We start from the raw sequence: 17,518 nt of genomic DNA on the forward strand, positions 1-17,518 counted from the left end.
ATCAGGAATGTTGCCAATGTCATTAACAAACTGCACACGAGAGCTCCACTGAAAGCACGAAAAAACCTGGAAAATGTGTCATGGTTCTGACACTTGCCCGTGACACCACTCAGCGACCCCTCAGTGAGAAGCCACGGCAGACATTTCTCAGAGACCTCCATGCTGGGAAAAGCCTCACCCTGCCAGAGAAAAGGGAATGGTGTATCTTGCTGAAAACATGAATCTTCTAACTGTTGGATTTTCTTTCTTCTTTGAACTATAAAAAATCTCAGCCTACCTTTAATAACTAACACAACGTTTCAGTATGTGGTTTAACTTTTCCACTGACATCACCTTATTTTCCTTTCAACGGGATTTACCTTTATATTACACACACATGTATAATAACATAATAAATATATATTTATTATTTTAATTCCTATAAGCTGCCTTCAACCTTAATAAATGAAGACTCTAAGAGCTCTTCGCATTTTAAAGGCAAAATACACTACAGCACAATGTTGATAATTTTTTTCTTGTAAGACAATGAAAAAAAAATTACACTCACGATTTATTTTAGAAATAATTAGAAGAATAAACTCACAGTGTGTCAACTGGAACATCAGTTGCCAAGCACTGACTTCCCCACTTGATGAGGTGGTACGACAAGAGCAGGGGAGCTGTTCGATGGAGCAGGTCCTGCTGTGCCTGGAAGAGCTGACCGGCTCCCAAAATCACCTGTACGTGATGGGTGGTCGGGGGAGACAGTGCATAGCAATTAGTGGTTGTAACTCTTAAGGTGGGGGTAAAATATAATAACAAACACAATTACAAAGGGCATACAAAAAGTAACATATATGCAGCCCCGGCTGGGTAGCTCAGATGGTTAGAGCATTGTCCCAATATGCTAAGGTTGTGGGTTTGAGTCAGGGCATGTACAAGAATCAACCAATGAATGCATAAATAAGTGAAACAAGAAATTGATGTTTCTCTCCCTTCCCCCCTCTAGACATCAATAAATAAATTTTAAAGGGAAAGTAACAGGTATACATAAATAAAAGCAACACACCTATTATATTTTGGGATAGCAGAGGGCAAAAATATCTACCCAAACGTGTAAAATAATCAAAAACAGCTCACCAAGTCACGGGAGCTAATGATGAAAAAGAAAACAACACTGAAAAGCTTAACATTCATTAAATCTGTGGATTCAGAATTCAAGAAGAGGAACAGGGAAATCTAAGACCATTGTTATACTTCTGGTCTTGGGTAAAAGACAAAAAGTAGAGGAAAATTTGGCAATACAGCCAAAAGCTTTAATAATGTGTGCAGCCTATGACCAATCAAGTCTAGTTGTTAGACTTTATCCTAAAGATACAATCAAAGGTGTACAGAAAATTATAGCTACAAGGAAAAACTGGCAACAATGTGGATGGCCGAGAATGGGATTGATTGAAAAAAATTAAAGTTAACTAGATAATTAAAAATAATGCTGTAGAATATTTAATAATGTGAAAATGCTGATGAAATTTGTAAGTAGAATAAAAACCACCAGTTTACAAAAAAAGAATACTATGTAATGTATTCTAATTCTAGAAATAAAACAAAAAACAAATGCATAGAAAAAAGGGTGTATGTCAAAATGTAAAGTAGTGTTTATCATTGTACAGAAGATTACAGGTGAATTTCTATTTTCTTTCTGTTTGTATAAAGGCTCTACAATTACTTCCATGTTTAGGAAAAAAACAATGAAGTTCATAATAAAACAACCCTCAAAAGCCCCAACCCCTGAAGGAATGGAAAAATGGACCAAGGCTGAAGAGAACTTAACAAGGGCCGCGGTAAGCGACCGACCCGCGGGACGGTCCCTGCTCCTCCTTGGTGGGCCCGAGCAAATCATCTTCCCAGACGTGTTTCCTTATTTTCACCCGAAATTCTACCATTAGCAATGTATTTGGGTTAATAAACTCTGATTTAAAAAATATTAAAATCCCTGGGAACCCCCAAAGGCCTTTCGGTTGCTTTGTACTCGTTACCATAAATCAGTTCAATCAGACTGCTTCCCGTCAGTCTCTTAGAAGTTACTGACAGAGGGACCCAAGGGACTTCGGACCGTGGGAAGAAAAGTAATTTCTGAACGCGCAAGGCTCCGTAGGGTGGGGGACGAGGACCGGCGGTCCGTAGAGTGTGGTGGCCGAAGAACAGGACGGGGAGGAAGCCCAGAATGGAGATGGGAGAGCCTGAAGACAGACCGCGGTCTCAAGACCGTGCTTCGGGCGAGCCCTGTGTGGCACGCGGAACGAGTTCTTTTTCTTCATTCCTCTCTCCTCCCACTAAACGGCACCCAGCCACCACATCCAAAGTAGGGCCAATAACACTCAATTCTGGAAGAGCCAACCTGAGAAAACTTCTCACCACTATGCAGGCAAAGGGTAATAGTGAAACTATCTGCTCCCTGTTCTCAATCTGCCAATTCAGATTCTGACGCTTACTCTTTCCTGACTCAACAACAACCACTTACACAGCACCTCCTAAGCGTCAAGCAGGGGCGACAGAGCAGAGAATAAAGACAAAAGTCTCTGTGCTCGTAGAGCTGACATTCCATTAAGTGCCTGCGGGTCTACACAAGGTTTCAGATTTTAGATTTTACAAGTTTCCTCTCAAACAGTACTTACTGCATCTCCTAGCCTCATTAACAGCTGCTGTAAGATCAGAAGGTCTCGGCAGATGAGGAAGCGAGTACTGGCAATTTTATACACACCTCTGCACATGATATACCCTGCTGTTCTACTACCATAGAGCTGGGAAAGATTCATTCGAACATTCAAAGGCTGAGCTGCAATTAAAAAAAAAGGGGGGGGCGGGGCTGTTAAATGCATCATTGTTTTCTCTGCATCAAAAGGGCATGCTTGTTTTGTCGCTTACCTGGATCGAACCCCTTTTCCACTTCCACCTCTGTTTCATAGTCCATTTCCCGTATGAGAAGCCCAATGGCATGCACTGGGTTCCTAATCTCTTGCAGTTTACTGCAAACGTCCTCCATGACATTTTCTCTGTAAGGACAATGAGAAAACTCCTATTACTACCAAGAGCACACAAGACAAACTCTGTGTAAGTCCTGAAAGCTTCAATGTGCTATGAAACAGGAAAACCAGCCACATAACAAAGGAATGGAGGTATACAAGATACTTTACTCCATGAAGCAAATTTCCCCTCATTTTTTCACAAATGCGAGACAATATGAATGTGAGAAAAATACTTGTGTTTCAGAATTTATAGGCCAGTTAATAGTTAATAGTTTAAGCCACTACTTTGTACATACTTGAATGTACATTAAAATCCTGACTTTGGCACTAGAAATTGCTAAATTTCCATTAGGAAGTGCACTTTACCCTAAATTCTCCTTACACATCAATAGTGATCAAATCTTCCAAAATCTGCTCTGCAGCCTTTTCTGGAGACTGTAGGTTGAAACAACTCATTTCCATCATTACTGACATATCCATAGTCACTGACTCTCCAATCAGACGAAGGCATTTTATAAGACAGATGACATCCCGAGCAACATCCACATCTATGAGTAAGAGAAAGTTAACATTCGTGTCTCAAGCCGATGAAGAGCTAGTAATTAATATTATATGAAAATATTAGTAATTAAATGCTAAGGATCCATCTGGGGTCTTAGAGATGCTCAGGCCTCTTCAGCTTGCCTTAAAGTAGCTACAATGTGGTAAAATGACCAGGAAAGGTCACAGTGGCAATCAATGGGCTTTGCCTCCATATGGAACAAAGCATGGCGGTCGTGTAGGAAGGAGATTAAGTATGGGCATAATAATCACTATTACCATCAGATATGGTCGTCTCATCCTCTGTCAAGAGGTTCTCATCAGGCAGTAGATACAAGTGATCCACTAAGGAGGAAGGCATAAGGAAAGACAGGTACCCCTGGAGATACAAATCCAGTTACATTCATTTCAGTGAACATGTAAAAGTGTAAAATGACTGATACCTGTATCTTATCACGAGGAAACACCAGACAAATGCAAACCGAGGGACACTCTACAGACAGCAGATGCAGGCTTCCAAACACGTCAGTGTCATGAGAGACAAAGGAAGGTGGACAACAGTTTGAGATTAAGGGGAAAAAACATACAAACAAACATATGCAAGATCTTGGATTGGATTGTAGGTCAAGAAAAAAACCTCACAGGCACAACTGGTAAAATCCGACTATGAACTGTACAGTGTTATTACATCAATATCGAATTGCCTGATCTTTAAATTGTGCTGTGGTTACATAAGAATACCCTTGATCTCAGACACGTGCTAACCCGTACAGATAACGGGGCATGAAGTCCTCCACTAACTCTCAAGCGGCTCAGGAAAACAAATTATAGAAGGAAAAAAAGCAAATGGAAGTTAACAAATGGTAAATCTGGGTGAAGAGTACACAGAACTTCTTTGTGCTATTCCTGTAAGTTTTACATTAAGTTTGAAATCACCTCAATATCGAGGTAAATAAAGTAAAATGCCAAAACATATAAGTAATGTAGAAGACTATCTAAATACAAATGAATGGTAATTTTAGGAAAACAAACAAACAAAAAACCCCAAAGTCCTAAGAGCCAAGCGCAACGCACAACAGACGAGCACTCTGCAGGACGCACTGACCGTCCGAAGGACTCCTCTGTGCGCCAGCGCCCTTACCTTTTTCAGCAGGCACACCGTGTTCGTGTGCGGGTTCAGGTGCAGGGCGAGCGGGTGAGAGAGGGCCACTTGATACTGAACACAGCAGCCATAGAACTTGCACCAGAATTCCTGCTGTAAATTTCGAAACTGCTCCTGAGAAAACTCATACTCTGTTACACTTCCTTGGAGCTGGTAAAGGAAAAAAAAGAAGAAGAAGAAACTCTTGATACCATTCAGGAGCTTTCTCCCCCTAAAACATAGCTATCTAATATTATTTTACTAAGCTATAGCTAAATGAATATTCACTGTGGCTTACATGCCATTGACTACATAAATGTATAATTTCCCACGTAAAAGATTTAAACGTTTTTACTTCCCACTAACAAGGTTCAGTGAACAATCTGAACAATTCCCCAGTACCAATCTGCCAATCCGCATGAAAATGGAAGAATATATGTATTCTTTCTTTACCCAAACCTCACCTCACTTTCAACAGCTAAAGTAACTTCTTTCTTTAGTTCACTCCAGGAAAGATCTAAATTCCTCTCAGTTCCTTGACAGAAAATCTAAAATTAAGAGAGACATGTGAGAAGATTATATAATACCTAAAACTGAATGAAAAATGCTCTAGTTTACAGATGGCACTGAGGCAATATACGACACCACAGAGAGACCAGACATGCCCAGAATACAGTCACCCCTAACATCGTGCAAGTGACTTCTGTAACTGAAATCGGAGCATGCTGGAAACAGTGCAGATCAGAATAAACTAGAGAAACCCATGAATCTGAAAGAATCATAACAGGGCACATGTGGATTACTGTAGAAAGCAGAACAGTGAACAATCAGCCAGAAGGAAGACGTGTGACGGACCTGAACACACGCATCCCGAGACCGGCCCAGGCTAAACTACGGGAGCGAGGGGCTGGTGGCCGCCTCGCTGCTGGGATGCAAGAGGTATCATGGGAAATATCATCATACGTGTGATCATTGTTTACAAGGAAGAAGTGCTGAAGAGATGCAAGGGGAGAAAGGGATCACGTCATTCTGAGGTTTTATCTGAGAGAAAACAGAAAACACGCAGTAGCCAGATACCCAATGGCATACCGAGAAGGAAGGTCAAGGGCCTGGAAACTATACCACGTGACAGAAGGTTAAAGAACATGGAAAGATTCTTAAAATACCTGAGGCCTACTTCTAGGATAGAAAAAAGCTCTATGACATTCCAAAAGGAAGAAGCCACCAAACGGATGGGGCCTGCATCTGATCCGATACTGGGAAGAACTTTTAAATGACACCATCTGGGAGCAGCAACGCACACAAGTGCCAGGGAGAAACCTGTCACCAGGGAGGCAGAGGCAACTCGAGGCAGAGCAGCTGTCCTCCAGGGGAGCCTCAATGCTGCCCTGTGTGGGCGGTCAGAGCAGCAGGTTCTGGGGCCCTTTCCATTCTGTGAGCCATGTTCTATTTTCAAGTCATCAGGTATGGCAATTTAAGGAAGCCTCAGTGACTTTAGAGAACCCTTTTGTAAAATTTTAAGCATCTCTTAAATCATGTGATTTTGAAGCATACATTATGTGATTTTTGAAGCTTAGATTTAGATTTTTTTTTTTAGATTTTATTTATTTTTAGAGAGAGGGGAAAGGAGTGAGTAAGAAAGGGAGAACAACATCAATGTGTGAGAGATACATCAACTGGTGCCTCTTGCACGCCCCCAATCGGGGACCCAGCTCGCGACCCAGGCACGTGCCCTGATCAGGAATCAAACATGTGATCCCTCAGTCTGCCGGCATTCAGTCCACTGAGCCACACCAGCCAGGGCATTAGATTTAGATTTCAGACTGAACCTGAACCAAGTCAGATCTTCACGGTATTACCAAAAGGGTAAAAACAGAGTACCACCAAAACTAACCAAGGAAATATTTTGGATTTCTCTCAAGTATAGAGATTATATGTAGTATAGTAATGTATCTTTTGTAACAGGGTAGGCACAAACTTCTCTGTGTGCTACCGGCATGCTTAATTTGCCACGGGAAAGTACCCATCCCACCTCCCGGTGGGAGTCTCACTTCATGGGAAGACCATTTATAAAAATTACAATAGCATTTATAAACACCCTCATAAATAGCACTTATACAAGACAGTACAATACAATTGCAAAAGCACACAACAAAAATGAATAGCAATCATTTATTACATAATGAGTAGTAATAAAAGAAAGAGCTGGTCTTAAATAAACATGAAGTATTTTTTCACTGACCTGTAAAGCTTTACACAAAGCTGCATTTATGAACTGTCCTGGTGTAAACAGACTCTGCAAATACATCTCCTGTTAGAACACGAAAGCAAAAATTAGTATCATTCTAAAAAGATAAAAATTAAGAGAAACCTGAAGAAGAATTCAAGAGCTTTCGGCTTGCAACAAAGCTGGCTTTCTGTTCCACGTGCCCTTCTACATTGGAGCAGTAACAGGTAGCAGAGCGGTTCTCCATTTCCCCCTGGAAGTGAAGACCATGGTGTCTCTGAGTCAACTAGGTGTCCTGTCCTGAAAAGGGCGTGCCCCTCAGGCAGATCCACTGGGTTCCCCCCAAAAGCACACCCTGTCAAATGCCCCACCTAAATGCGAGAGGGGAACCTAATTTATTGGTGATATACGAGTGTACCAGTAAGAACAATTAAACTAACCAGAACAATTAGACCGGTTTCTACACAGTCCACAAAATACTCATTTTATGGCTCTAATACATATTAAAGAACAGGAGCCAAGAATAAGAAGTGTTACATGTGAAAAACACAACAAAACACTGCAATAAGCTCTCACAAGTGGAGAAACGAAGAGAATAAACTGGAAAATCTCACACTGCCTAATTATTTTGACCAAATTTCATAAACCAGATCTGTCAGTGAGGAGTAAACCTGACTGACCTTCTTTCAAGTTCCTTCCTTCTACTGAACTTCCGAGGGATGATACAATGACCAAAGTGAAGGAGAAAAACAAGGATTTTAATAATTAGCACGTGCCTGGCGTTTAGACAAAAGTCAAGTGCCATTAACCTCTTGGGATTAAAAACATGGCAACAGATGTTCAAAGTGGGTTTTCCACTCTTACAAATAGTCACCATGATTTTTAAATCTCATTTTAATATTATGGCATCAACTGAAAGCTTTTTCTACCATTTATCCCGAGGTGTCCCTGGAAAACTGGGAGACTGGCCTGTTTTGCTCTCGAATACATTACCTTTCAGAGCTATTCCCCTCACAGCATATAGCACATTTATCTTATGTCTACTTTATATGCACGTACCACAACGGTTAGTACAGAGGACACCTAGGTTTGTGCCCGGCCAGAGCCCATGTCCCCTTCTTTTACTAACGAATCCCTTATCTACCTCTGGGGAACCATTCCCCCACTATCTACACACAACTTACTTCACAACCTTCCACAAGAGCAAGGCCCAGGTTGGATGTGTTTCTCAAGCCAAGCCAGAGTGTTCTATTCCTTCTGGTCAAAGTGACTGTGTCAGAAATACCACCTGACTCAAGCCAGGCAAGCAGTGTCTACCCAGGACCTGGGACAGAGGTGCTGTCTCCTCTGGGGCTGCTTCATTCACAGAACGCACAGGCTCTGCTTGAGAAGAAACCCAACAAGGAGGGAAGCAGAGCCGAGACAGAGGAGACATCGACTGCTGTGGGCACTCTCCCAGCCACGGGTGAAGCCGGCTGACTCAGCTTCTCTGCTGCACAAGCCAATGCAGTCTCATTTTAGCCTCTGTCAGTCTGAGGCGGGCTTCTCTCACCTGCCCCCGGAAGAGTTCTAATATGCCTGGCTCTTCTGAGACTAATGATCAGGGGAAAACATCCCCTTACATAAAACTTGAGCGTTGCTTACTCTGGGGTCTTGATCATCTCTGATAATGATCTGTTCCTCTGGCCGAGGCTGCATAAAAACTGGATTCCACTGGCCTGCAACGTTACTACAAAGAAAAGCAGTCCATCAGTCTATAGAAAAGTGATGAATAAAAAACAAAGTTTATGCTGTTGGCAGTATCCGGGCAGGGAGGGCCCCATCACTGAATCTCTGCAATGACTACTTCATCAACTGTTAAAAAAGTTTCAGCCCTGGCTGGGTAGTTCAGTTGGTTAGTGCATCGTCCTGATATGCCAAGGTTGGAGGTTTGATCCCTGGTCAGGGCACATACAAGAATCAACCAATGAATGAATGCATAAATTAGTGGACCAACAAATTCATGTTTCTCTCTCTCAAATCAATAAAAAGCCCTGGTTGGCATAGCTCAGTGGATTGAGCTCGGGACTGCGAACCAAACCATCACAGGTTCGATTCCCAGTCAGGGCGCATGCCTGGGTTGCAGGCCATAACCCCCAGCAACCGCACATTGATCTCTCTCTCTCTCTCTTTAAAAATAAATAAAATGAAATCTTAAAAAAAAAAAAAAAAAAGCTGTGACTAGTGTGGGTCGGTGGGCTGGGCATTGTCCTGCAAACTGAAGATCACTGGTTTGATTCCCAGTCAGGGCACATGCCTGGATTATATGCCAGGTTCCTGGTTGGGGGCATGTCAGAGGCAACTGATCAATGTTTCCTCTTTCTCTTTCTTCCTTCCTCCCTTCCTCTCTACAAATAAACAAAATCTTAAACAACGACAACAACAACAAAACTGAACAGAAAACATTTCAGAAAGAAGAAACTTATTCTGGTTTTACAAATGTGCTCTTACCAGTTTTAACAGGCTTCCTGCAATTAAAACTGTAAACACAAATCTAACAGCTAACTTACTCTGCATTTACTCCATGCTAGACATTACTTGAGGTGCAGCGCAGTATAACTTTGAAGGATGTCTTAACCCCATTTTGCAGATGTGGAAAGTGAGGCTTAGGGCATCTGATAGGTAGCAAGTTGCACAATCAGGATTTGAACTCTCATCCAGTTTTTGCTTCTTTCCCACTTTGCTGGAATGCATCTATCAGGACTCTCTCACACATTTTCTGAGATTTGGCTGCTCAGGGTCAATGTGGGGGCAACTATTTCTAGAATTCTATTCTCTAGTATAAGGTCGTGAGGGACCCTAAAGTTCAATCAGTTTAGTTCCAGGGACGTCAAGATGTGTTCCAGGGAATCCTGTGTAAGTGTTTCAGGGGATACATCAGTATTTGACTCCAAATTAGTGTTTTAAAATACATTTTGTAACTATTAAACATTCATAACTCGTAACTCATAGTATGTATATTAAAGTACAAGATACCAAATATATATTAGAAATTCTCAACATGTTGAATTGTGTTATAATTTTATACTCATACATTACTAGTTTTGTTATATATTGGAGCTCATTGTCTGTTGAATAAAAGAGTGTCCTGTTTTTAAAAAAGTTCGAGAAGCACTGTACTTGTGTAATCTGAGAACCCAAAGGGACATTAGTGTCTCTTGGAAGTTGTGGGTACCAGAAATAGTCTTTGCTTAGATGCAAAAAAAAAACCCCTTCCAGATTAGAAGTATTTTGGGTATGTGCTATCTCTCCCAAGAAACATGGTATTTTCATCACATTCCAACACTGAAGAATCCTCATTTCATCTTAAAACCAATGACAAGAAATAATGTAAGTATAAAAGAAGGTTTTTCAGAAAATAGTCAACAATATGCATACCCAGGGCTGAATCCTTTAAACACAAACATTTGACTTTGGTACCACCTAAAAAGCGCTCTTGTTTTCTGAGTATGAAACTGCTTGGGGTGAGGTAGGATGACAAAGGTAAGGGTTATGCCTTGGCTGGTGTAGCTCAATGGGTTGAGCACGTGGGCTGCAAACCAAAGGGTCGCTGGTTCTATTCCCAGTCAGGACACATGCCTGGGTTGTGGGCCAGGTCCCTAGTGGGGGCCACATGAGAGGCAGCGACACATTGATGTTTCTCTCCCTCTCTAATAAAAAAAAAAGAAAAAAGAAAAAAAGCTAAGTGTTACATACTGTTCAAAGTTGATGTACTTCACAACCGTTCGGTTCTCAGCATCATGCCACAGGGCCCAGATATCCGTCGAGGTTAAAGCAAAGTCGATGAGTGTTTCCTAGGAGGAAACAGGAGCAGGGAAGAGGGGGAGTTGAAATAAGAAAGGGTAGTAGTTTGTAATGACCTAAATTTGTATCACTGGGAGAGGTAAAATCATAAAAACGAAAGATAGTACATGAACTTGGTGAAACCCAAATGACATTTTGTTTGTACGTGTGAAATATTACATTTTCAGATTTCAACCCCACTGCAGCAGAGTCGAAATTGGCCAGCACTTCTTTCCTGTGTCTGTGTGACACGTGGAGGGCGAACCAACCTACCTGAGACGTGAACAGGGAGGAAATGTGATCTAGACTGTAGCGGTTATTCTCAGCGCTCACCAGTTGGAAGACGCAAAACTGTTGAAACACAAGTTGACAATTTATTACTTGAAATAATCAACGTGCTCCTTTTCTAAACAAGTTATTAGCATTCAGAAACCAATTTTTAAAAAAGTGTGGTCAACTACACATTTATCGTAACGTTCAAGAGTGTTAAGTGCATGCACATTACTGTGCAGCTGATCCCCCAGACTCTTTCCGTCTTACAAAACCGAAACTCCGCACTCATTCGACGCCCCTCCCCCCTCGGCAGCTGCCATTACACTTTCTGTCAATATGACTGACTGCTCAACATTTTATATAAGTGGAGTACCAACAGGGTTTGTCTCTTTGCGACTGGCTTATTTTACTTAGTTCACCCGTACTGTAACATTGATCATAACCTCATTCTTTTTATGGCTAAATAATATTTCATTTTATGCACATACCATATTTTGTCTATCATCTATCGATGAATAACTGGGGTGTTTCCAACTTTTGGCTACTGTGAATAAAACCGCTATAAACATGGGTATACAAATATCCCTGAAACCCTACTTTAAATTCTTATTTTTAAAATTCTAGGGAGTATATACCCAGAATGCGGGATCACAGGGTATTTCCATGACTGATGTTTCTGAGGACCCGCCACACTGTTTCCCACAGCAGCTGCAGCAGCACTTTACATTCCCATCAGCAAGGCCTAAGAGTTCTGGTTCCTCCATTTCCTCACCAGTACTTGTTATTTATTTACGTTTTGATAGCAGCCATCCTAACGAGTGTGAGGTGGTATCTCAGTGTGGTCACAAACCTATTTTTAAGTCTATATTCTTACCAAAGTACCAAAGACAATTTAGAACATACACACAATACAAATCAACACTTATCAGTTAATCTTTATTAAAAATAGAACCCTATAAAATAATTCATGTTTAGTATTTAACTCCACAGACAAAACAAAACATTTAGAACTTGAAATAATATTTTTGATGGGTGTTTTAAATAAATTTTTGATAAAGAAAATTCACTGATAAGAACGACAATAACTGTGTCCTTATAACGTAAGCAACTGCCCAGAAAGCAGCACTAAAGTAATTTCAGTGAGAGACCCTTTGGAAAAGAGCAGGAGTGCATGAAACACGAAAAACGCACGCAGTGCTATTCAGTCTGGCCTGCAGCTTTATTTCATAAGCTGCAGATCTCAGATCATTAGGGGAACATAAATCAACTTAGCAGGTGGCAACCAGCATTAAAAAACAAAACAAACAAAAAAAGACAACAAAATAAACATAAAGTAACAGTTCATCAGTTCCTCACTCATGGTAAAAGCAAATATTTGATGAAAATGCTTTGGTTATACATCAATTGCATATGTGCACAGTAGGCAGCAGTGCAAAATATTTCTAATTGTAGACTCTAGCTGGTCCAGTGCAATGTCGCTTAAGCTACCTGTGGAAAAGGACTGGTTTATTTTTTCCAATCCGTTGCAGACTGATTACTTCTACAAAATGTGGATGTTGTGGCAATGTCAAATCACTACAGATCCCCCAGTGCTTTCTCTCACCCCTGGACTTATTTTACCACAAGTAGTAAAGAATTCCGGGCCCAGGACTGTTCCACGGGCCAGACCATCTCACGTGGAAATACAGACGGCATGCTCACTACATCAGTGACCATCTACTGGATTAATACACTTATTGAGAGTCCTGTGCTCTACCGACGGAGCTAGTCAGGAGCCTTGGAGTAATACATTTATCAACAAAATTAAAATCCAAAGGACCAAAAGAAAAACAAGGAACAAATGAAATGAATAAACATGGATATAAACCATCACAGAGATTAAAGAAAGAAAACTTCAATTTTATAGATTAGGGAGAAAAAACCCTGTAAGGAATAGTTTTTGTGAAGGGGGAAAAAAAAAAAGACCCAAACTTATTACGACCTGACTAGGCACACGTGTTACGCGGCTGCCAACAAGGCCTTCCCAACTTTAGGCTCCCCTGGCAGAGCCCCCCGTGCTCAAAACAGAGGAGGGTAAGAGTGCTGCTCAATCTGACCCCTTCCTACAACACCACCTTCGACTCTGGATGTGGCTTTGAGAGGAGTGGTTCTCAAAGCGTGGTCCAAAGAGGTTTCATAGGCCTCTGCAACTGTTTCGGGGGGCAGTGAGGTCAAAACTCTTTTCATTATAATACTATGACATTATATGCCCATTGCACTGTGTGGACATTTGTACCAATGACGCAAAAGCACTGATGGGTAAAATGACCTATGTTTTAACGTGAATTAGGATGACAGCATCAAACTGAACACCCTTTCATGATAAAAACTCAACAAATTAGGAAGAGAGAGAAACTTCCCACCTGATAAATGACATTTATAAAAAAGTCATAGCTAACATCACACTAAATGGTGAAGCACTAAAAGCTTTCAGCCTTAAATGGCATGGAATGAGCACACCACCCGTATTTCCATCTGAGCCACTAAGGATGTCAGTGCTTGCCACTGCCGTTCAGCCACTCATGAACGCCCACATCCCTTTTCATAACTCCACTTTTTCACCCAGACTTCCACATGTGTTCTTTCTTCTTTGGTTTTGGTTAACTTGTCCTTAAATATTCCTTTAAACTCTCTACATACACCCTTTCACCCTGGCTTGTCCTGCACGATCTTTTAATCCACACATCAGCACAAACCCCCATTCTCTGTGAAGACAACACACGAGACACCCAGGTTGACGTGAAGAACTGAAACAGACTCCAGTGCACAGCCACCTCCCCCCCCGCACAGAATAACTCGATACATTTCATGTGTGTCCCACCTGTCCTCGCTTCGGTGCGTGCATGTAAACCCCTAGATACATTCCCATGGACGGGGAATAAGCAAGTCGTAACTTGTGTCCAGTCCCGGCAGTGAGCTGAAGGTCCTTTTTCACAGGGACATACTCCAGCATGTTGGCCACCATCAGGCACATTTGGTCCTGCCCAGGAGAAGAATTAGTGTTATCAAAGAATATTCAGGTTAGAAAACAAGTCCCCCTCCCTTTTAAAAGACGCACATCCATTATATCCAGCACTCTGCCTGTTTATGTGCTAAAGGACCTACTGGTTTCTTTTTGAGGGCTAAGATGAAATTATCTTAGTCTAAGAGATAAAATTATCAACTGTTTTGTGAATCTTGGAAACTATTTACTAACTGCATCTCAAAAAACATATTTGTTCTTTTTAAAATTTTTAAAAAAGATTTTATTTATTTTTAGAGAGAGGAAGGGAAGGAGAGAGAGGAAGAAAAACATCAATATACAAGAGAAATATCGATCAGTTGCCTCTCGCATGCCCCCAACTGGGGACCTGGCCCACAACCCGGGCATGTGCCCTGACTGGGAATCAAACCAACGACCTTTCATTTTGCAGGCTGGCACTCAATCCACTGAGCCACACCAGCCAGGGCTGTTCCTCTTAAGTAAAGGATATATTCTGCACTATTATTTTAACTTTTCTACGGGACTCAAAATTTTCAAAATATAGACGAAAACTTCAGGGAGAAGTGTACGAAAAATGAAACTGCCTGAACATGGAAATGGCCTGTAATTTTCAAACTAAGTGATGGGAGAATCTACAAGGAGCAGCAAGATTTACTTCACTTCTCTAACAATTCTCAACCCCTTTTTAACTTATTCTAGATAAACACGTAGCAGTCACCTTATACGACCACATGCGCAGCTTGTGGTCCTGGCACAGAGCAAAGATGAAGGCGTCGTTCTCGACACAGTGAACAGCAAGACTGAGGGGACGATCTGAAGGCCCCTGATCTCCTCTGAAAACACAAGGCCAAGTTTCACTATTGATAGTCATCTGGTCATTGTAATTTGTAAATTAAGAGACAATGTACAGTTAATCAACAGGAGCAAGAGTTCGCATGTTGGAATAATCACTGCACTTTCTATTTGATTTATAACCAACTACTATGATCCATTTTAAAAAGTTTTACCTAACAATGGAATGCTGCTGCTCTAACTATCAGAAACATTCTACTTCTCATATTATTCAAAATTGGGTCTGGTAAGTCAGGGCTGACGTAGACACTGAGAGGGCATGCACAGGAAGCCAGTTTCTGTGGTCAAGGTGTCCAATCCCAGAGGAAGTGGGCTCTGGAACGTGGCTCTGCTCAGGTGGAATGTGATGTTGGGCAGACTCTTCTACTTTCCAGTATGATTTTTTTATCTGCCTTGGACTAAGAATGGAAGCAGGCCGACCAGCACAAAAAGGTTAAATTCTTAGGCCCTTTGATTTACCTGCCAGATAACACTTACCTGATAGCTGTTGGCATCCAGCCTACAAGCAATCGCTGCATCACTGAACTCTGCTTCAGTTCCACAACGGACACCATCCCTACAAGATCGAAAACAGACCCATGACACAACCAAGCTACCTCCTGATGATACTCTGTGAAACTCAAAGGTGAGGATACAACCATGAACCAGGTCTCTATAACAGGCGACAAGCTTACACATTTCTGCCTAGGGAATTCTCTTTTTAAGAGAGAGGGGGAAGAGGGAAGGAGAGAACATCAATGTTTAAGAGAAACATTGACCACTTGCCTCTCATACGCCGCCCAGCTGCAGACCCGGCTGGCCTACAACCCAAGCATGTGCCCTGACCGGGAATCAAACCGGTGACCTTTTGGGTTACGGGCCAGTGCTCTTCCCACTGAGCCTCACCAGCCAGGCCCAGGCCATTCTTAGGACATGCCTTTCCATATACATGACATCTAAAATCTTTTGAAGCATTACTAGATCAATAACAAGAGCATTTTTAGATTCCTAGGGAAACTTTTTGCCATTTATGAACAGTATCTCATATTGCTCAGAAGAAATACTTCATTCTTTCCAAATACTCACACTGTGTACCTTTCATGTGTTGGGCAGTGCCAAGTGTTAGAGGTGGAGCAGTGAACATAATTAAAAAACTCCTGCCCCCATGGAACTCACATTCCTCAGGGAGGTGGGGGAAGCCGGGGAGTTAACAAATTGAGTAGTAATAAAAAATAAATAAAACTTGGAAAGGATATGGTGAATGGTAGGGCGAGATGTGCGTGCAACTTTGAGGAGTGTGGTCAGGGAAGGCGTCACCGAGGGGGATACTGAGCAAAAGACCTAAAGGAGCTGAGGGAAGGAGCCACGCTGGTAGCTGGGAAAGACTACCCCAGACAAGAACTCTGAAAATGTGTGCAGGGTACGCTCAAGGACTCAGAAGGTAAGTGGCTGGTGTCAAGAAGGTGAGGGGGAAATGAGAAGTAAGGTGAGGGCGCAGGGGTCGATGTACACCAGTGTATGGACTTTGGGTTTATTCTGAGTGAGACAACTCTCATTTAAAGGCTTTGTTTGAGCAGATTAGTGGCACGACTCAACTTAGATTTCAAGTGTGTGAGTCTGCCTGAGAATTCTCTGTAGAGGGTAAGGATAGCTCTGGGGAGATATTTAGGAAGCTAAAGCAGTAATTCAGGAAGGAGGGGGCGGTGACTTGGAGTAGGACACCAGCAACCCCACTTCCTTGCGTCAATTATTTTGGTTACATGATCTCAGGTTGAAGGTAGACAACACATCCCTACTAGAGGCCTTAGAATAGGCTGTCTGACAGTTATCTTTTCCCACATTCTGATAAACTTTACAGTTCTTCATCCACTGTATAAAAGCTTCCTTTTGGGAAAAAACAAAAACCAAAAAACAGTACACCACTAGGGGCTTCCCAGGTAAGTGATACTGAATGATCATTTCAGGGGTGAGAGGGGAGCAATGCCTGGGTTGGATGTGGGTTTGGACTTCTAAGGTCTGTTTTAATGTCAGCCTCCCTTGCTTTAAGTTAAGTCCAGGCTCAGGTCCCGTTCTTACCAGGTATGTCGTAAGGAGGTAGTTTAAGAATAAAGATCCCCCCAGCAGCAGACGGCAGAGCAAACAGGGCCTCCCCTTCACTGCTCAGCCAGGCTGCTGAGGTGGTAGAGTTAGGGGGGAGGCCAGGGACGGCTGGAATTAACTGATAGTTGCAAGGATCCCTGAAGTCAACTTTTCCAATGTCAGTGAATATCGATTGCATCTGACCTTCCACCGCCAACTCCTGGGAAGCAATTGAAGAGACAAATCTGTTAAATCAGAATACGCTGAATTTTGCACAGCTCCTTTTGATTGCTATGAAAGCCTTTTTTTATAAAAAGTTTGATTTTTTTTAAAAATATTTTATTTATTTATTTCTTCAGAGAGGGAATGGAGGGGGAGGGAGGGAGAGGGAGAGAGAGAGAGAGAGAGAGAGAGAGAGAGAGGGGGAGAGAGAGAGAGAAACATCAATGTGTGGTTGCTGGGGGTCATGGCCTGCAACCCAGGCATGTACCCTGACTGGGAATCGAACCTGCGACACTTCGGTTCGCAGCCCATGGTCAATCCATTGAGCTACGCCAGCGAGGGCTGAAAGCTTTTCT

At 42.1% G+C, this 17,518-nt stretch overlaps 1 protein-coding gene across 1 annotated transcript in view; it reads right to left on the minus strand.

The window, feature by feature from the left end:
* NUP160 (nucleoporin 160) overlaps positions 1–17,518 on the minus strand; it is a 40,425-nt gene that overhangs the window by 17,164 nt on the left and 5,743 nt on the right. The window contains exons 4-18 of the mRNA XM_045825630.1: positions 16,938–17,160; positions 15,360–15,438; positions 14,749–14,863; positions 13,869–14,027; positions 11,009–11,086; positions 10,649–10,746; positions 8,558–8,642; positions 6,929–6,997; positions 5,151–5,234; positions 4,687–4,857; positions 3,825–3,924; positions 3,388–3,553; positions 2,905–3,032; positions 2,655–2,815; positions 584–717 (exon numbers count right to left, since the gene is read on the minus strand). Of these exons, the coding sequence (XP_045681586.1) occupies positions 584–717; positions 2,655–2,815; positions 2,905–3,032; positions 3,388–3,553; positions 3,825–3,924; positions 4,687–4,857; positions 5,151–5,234; positions 6,929–6,997; positions 8,558–8,642; positions 10,649–10,746; positions 11,009–11,086; positions 13,869–14,027; positions 14,749–14,863; positions 15,360–15,438; positions 16,938–17,160 (1,850 nt within the window). The remainder of the gene's footprint in view (positions 1–583; positions 718–2,654; positions 2,816–2,904; positions 3,033–3,387; positions 3,554–3,824; positions 3,925–4,686; positions 4,858–5,150; positions 5,235–6,928; positions 6,998–8,557; positions 8,643–10,648; positions 10,747–11,008; positions 11,087–13,868; positions 14,028–14,748; positions 14,864–15,359; positions 15,439–16,937; positions 17,161–17,518) is intronic.

Source organism: Phyllostomus hastatus, unplaced genomic scaffold (genome assembly GCF_019186645.2).
Source record: "Phyllostomus hastatus isolate PE091 unplaced genomic scaffold, TTU_PhHast_1.1 phas_scaffold_585, whole genome shotgun sequence".
Lineage (NCBI taxonomy): Eukaryota > Metazoa > Chordata > Mammalia > Chiroptera > Phyllostomidae > Phyllostomus > Phyllostomus hastatus.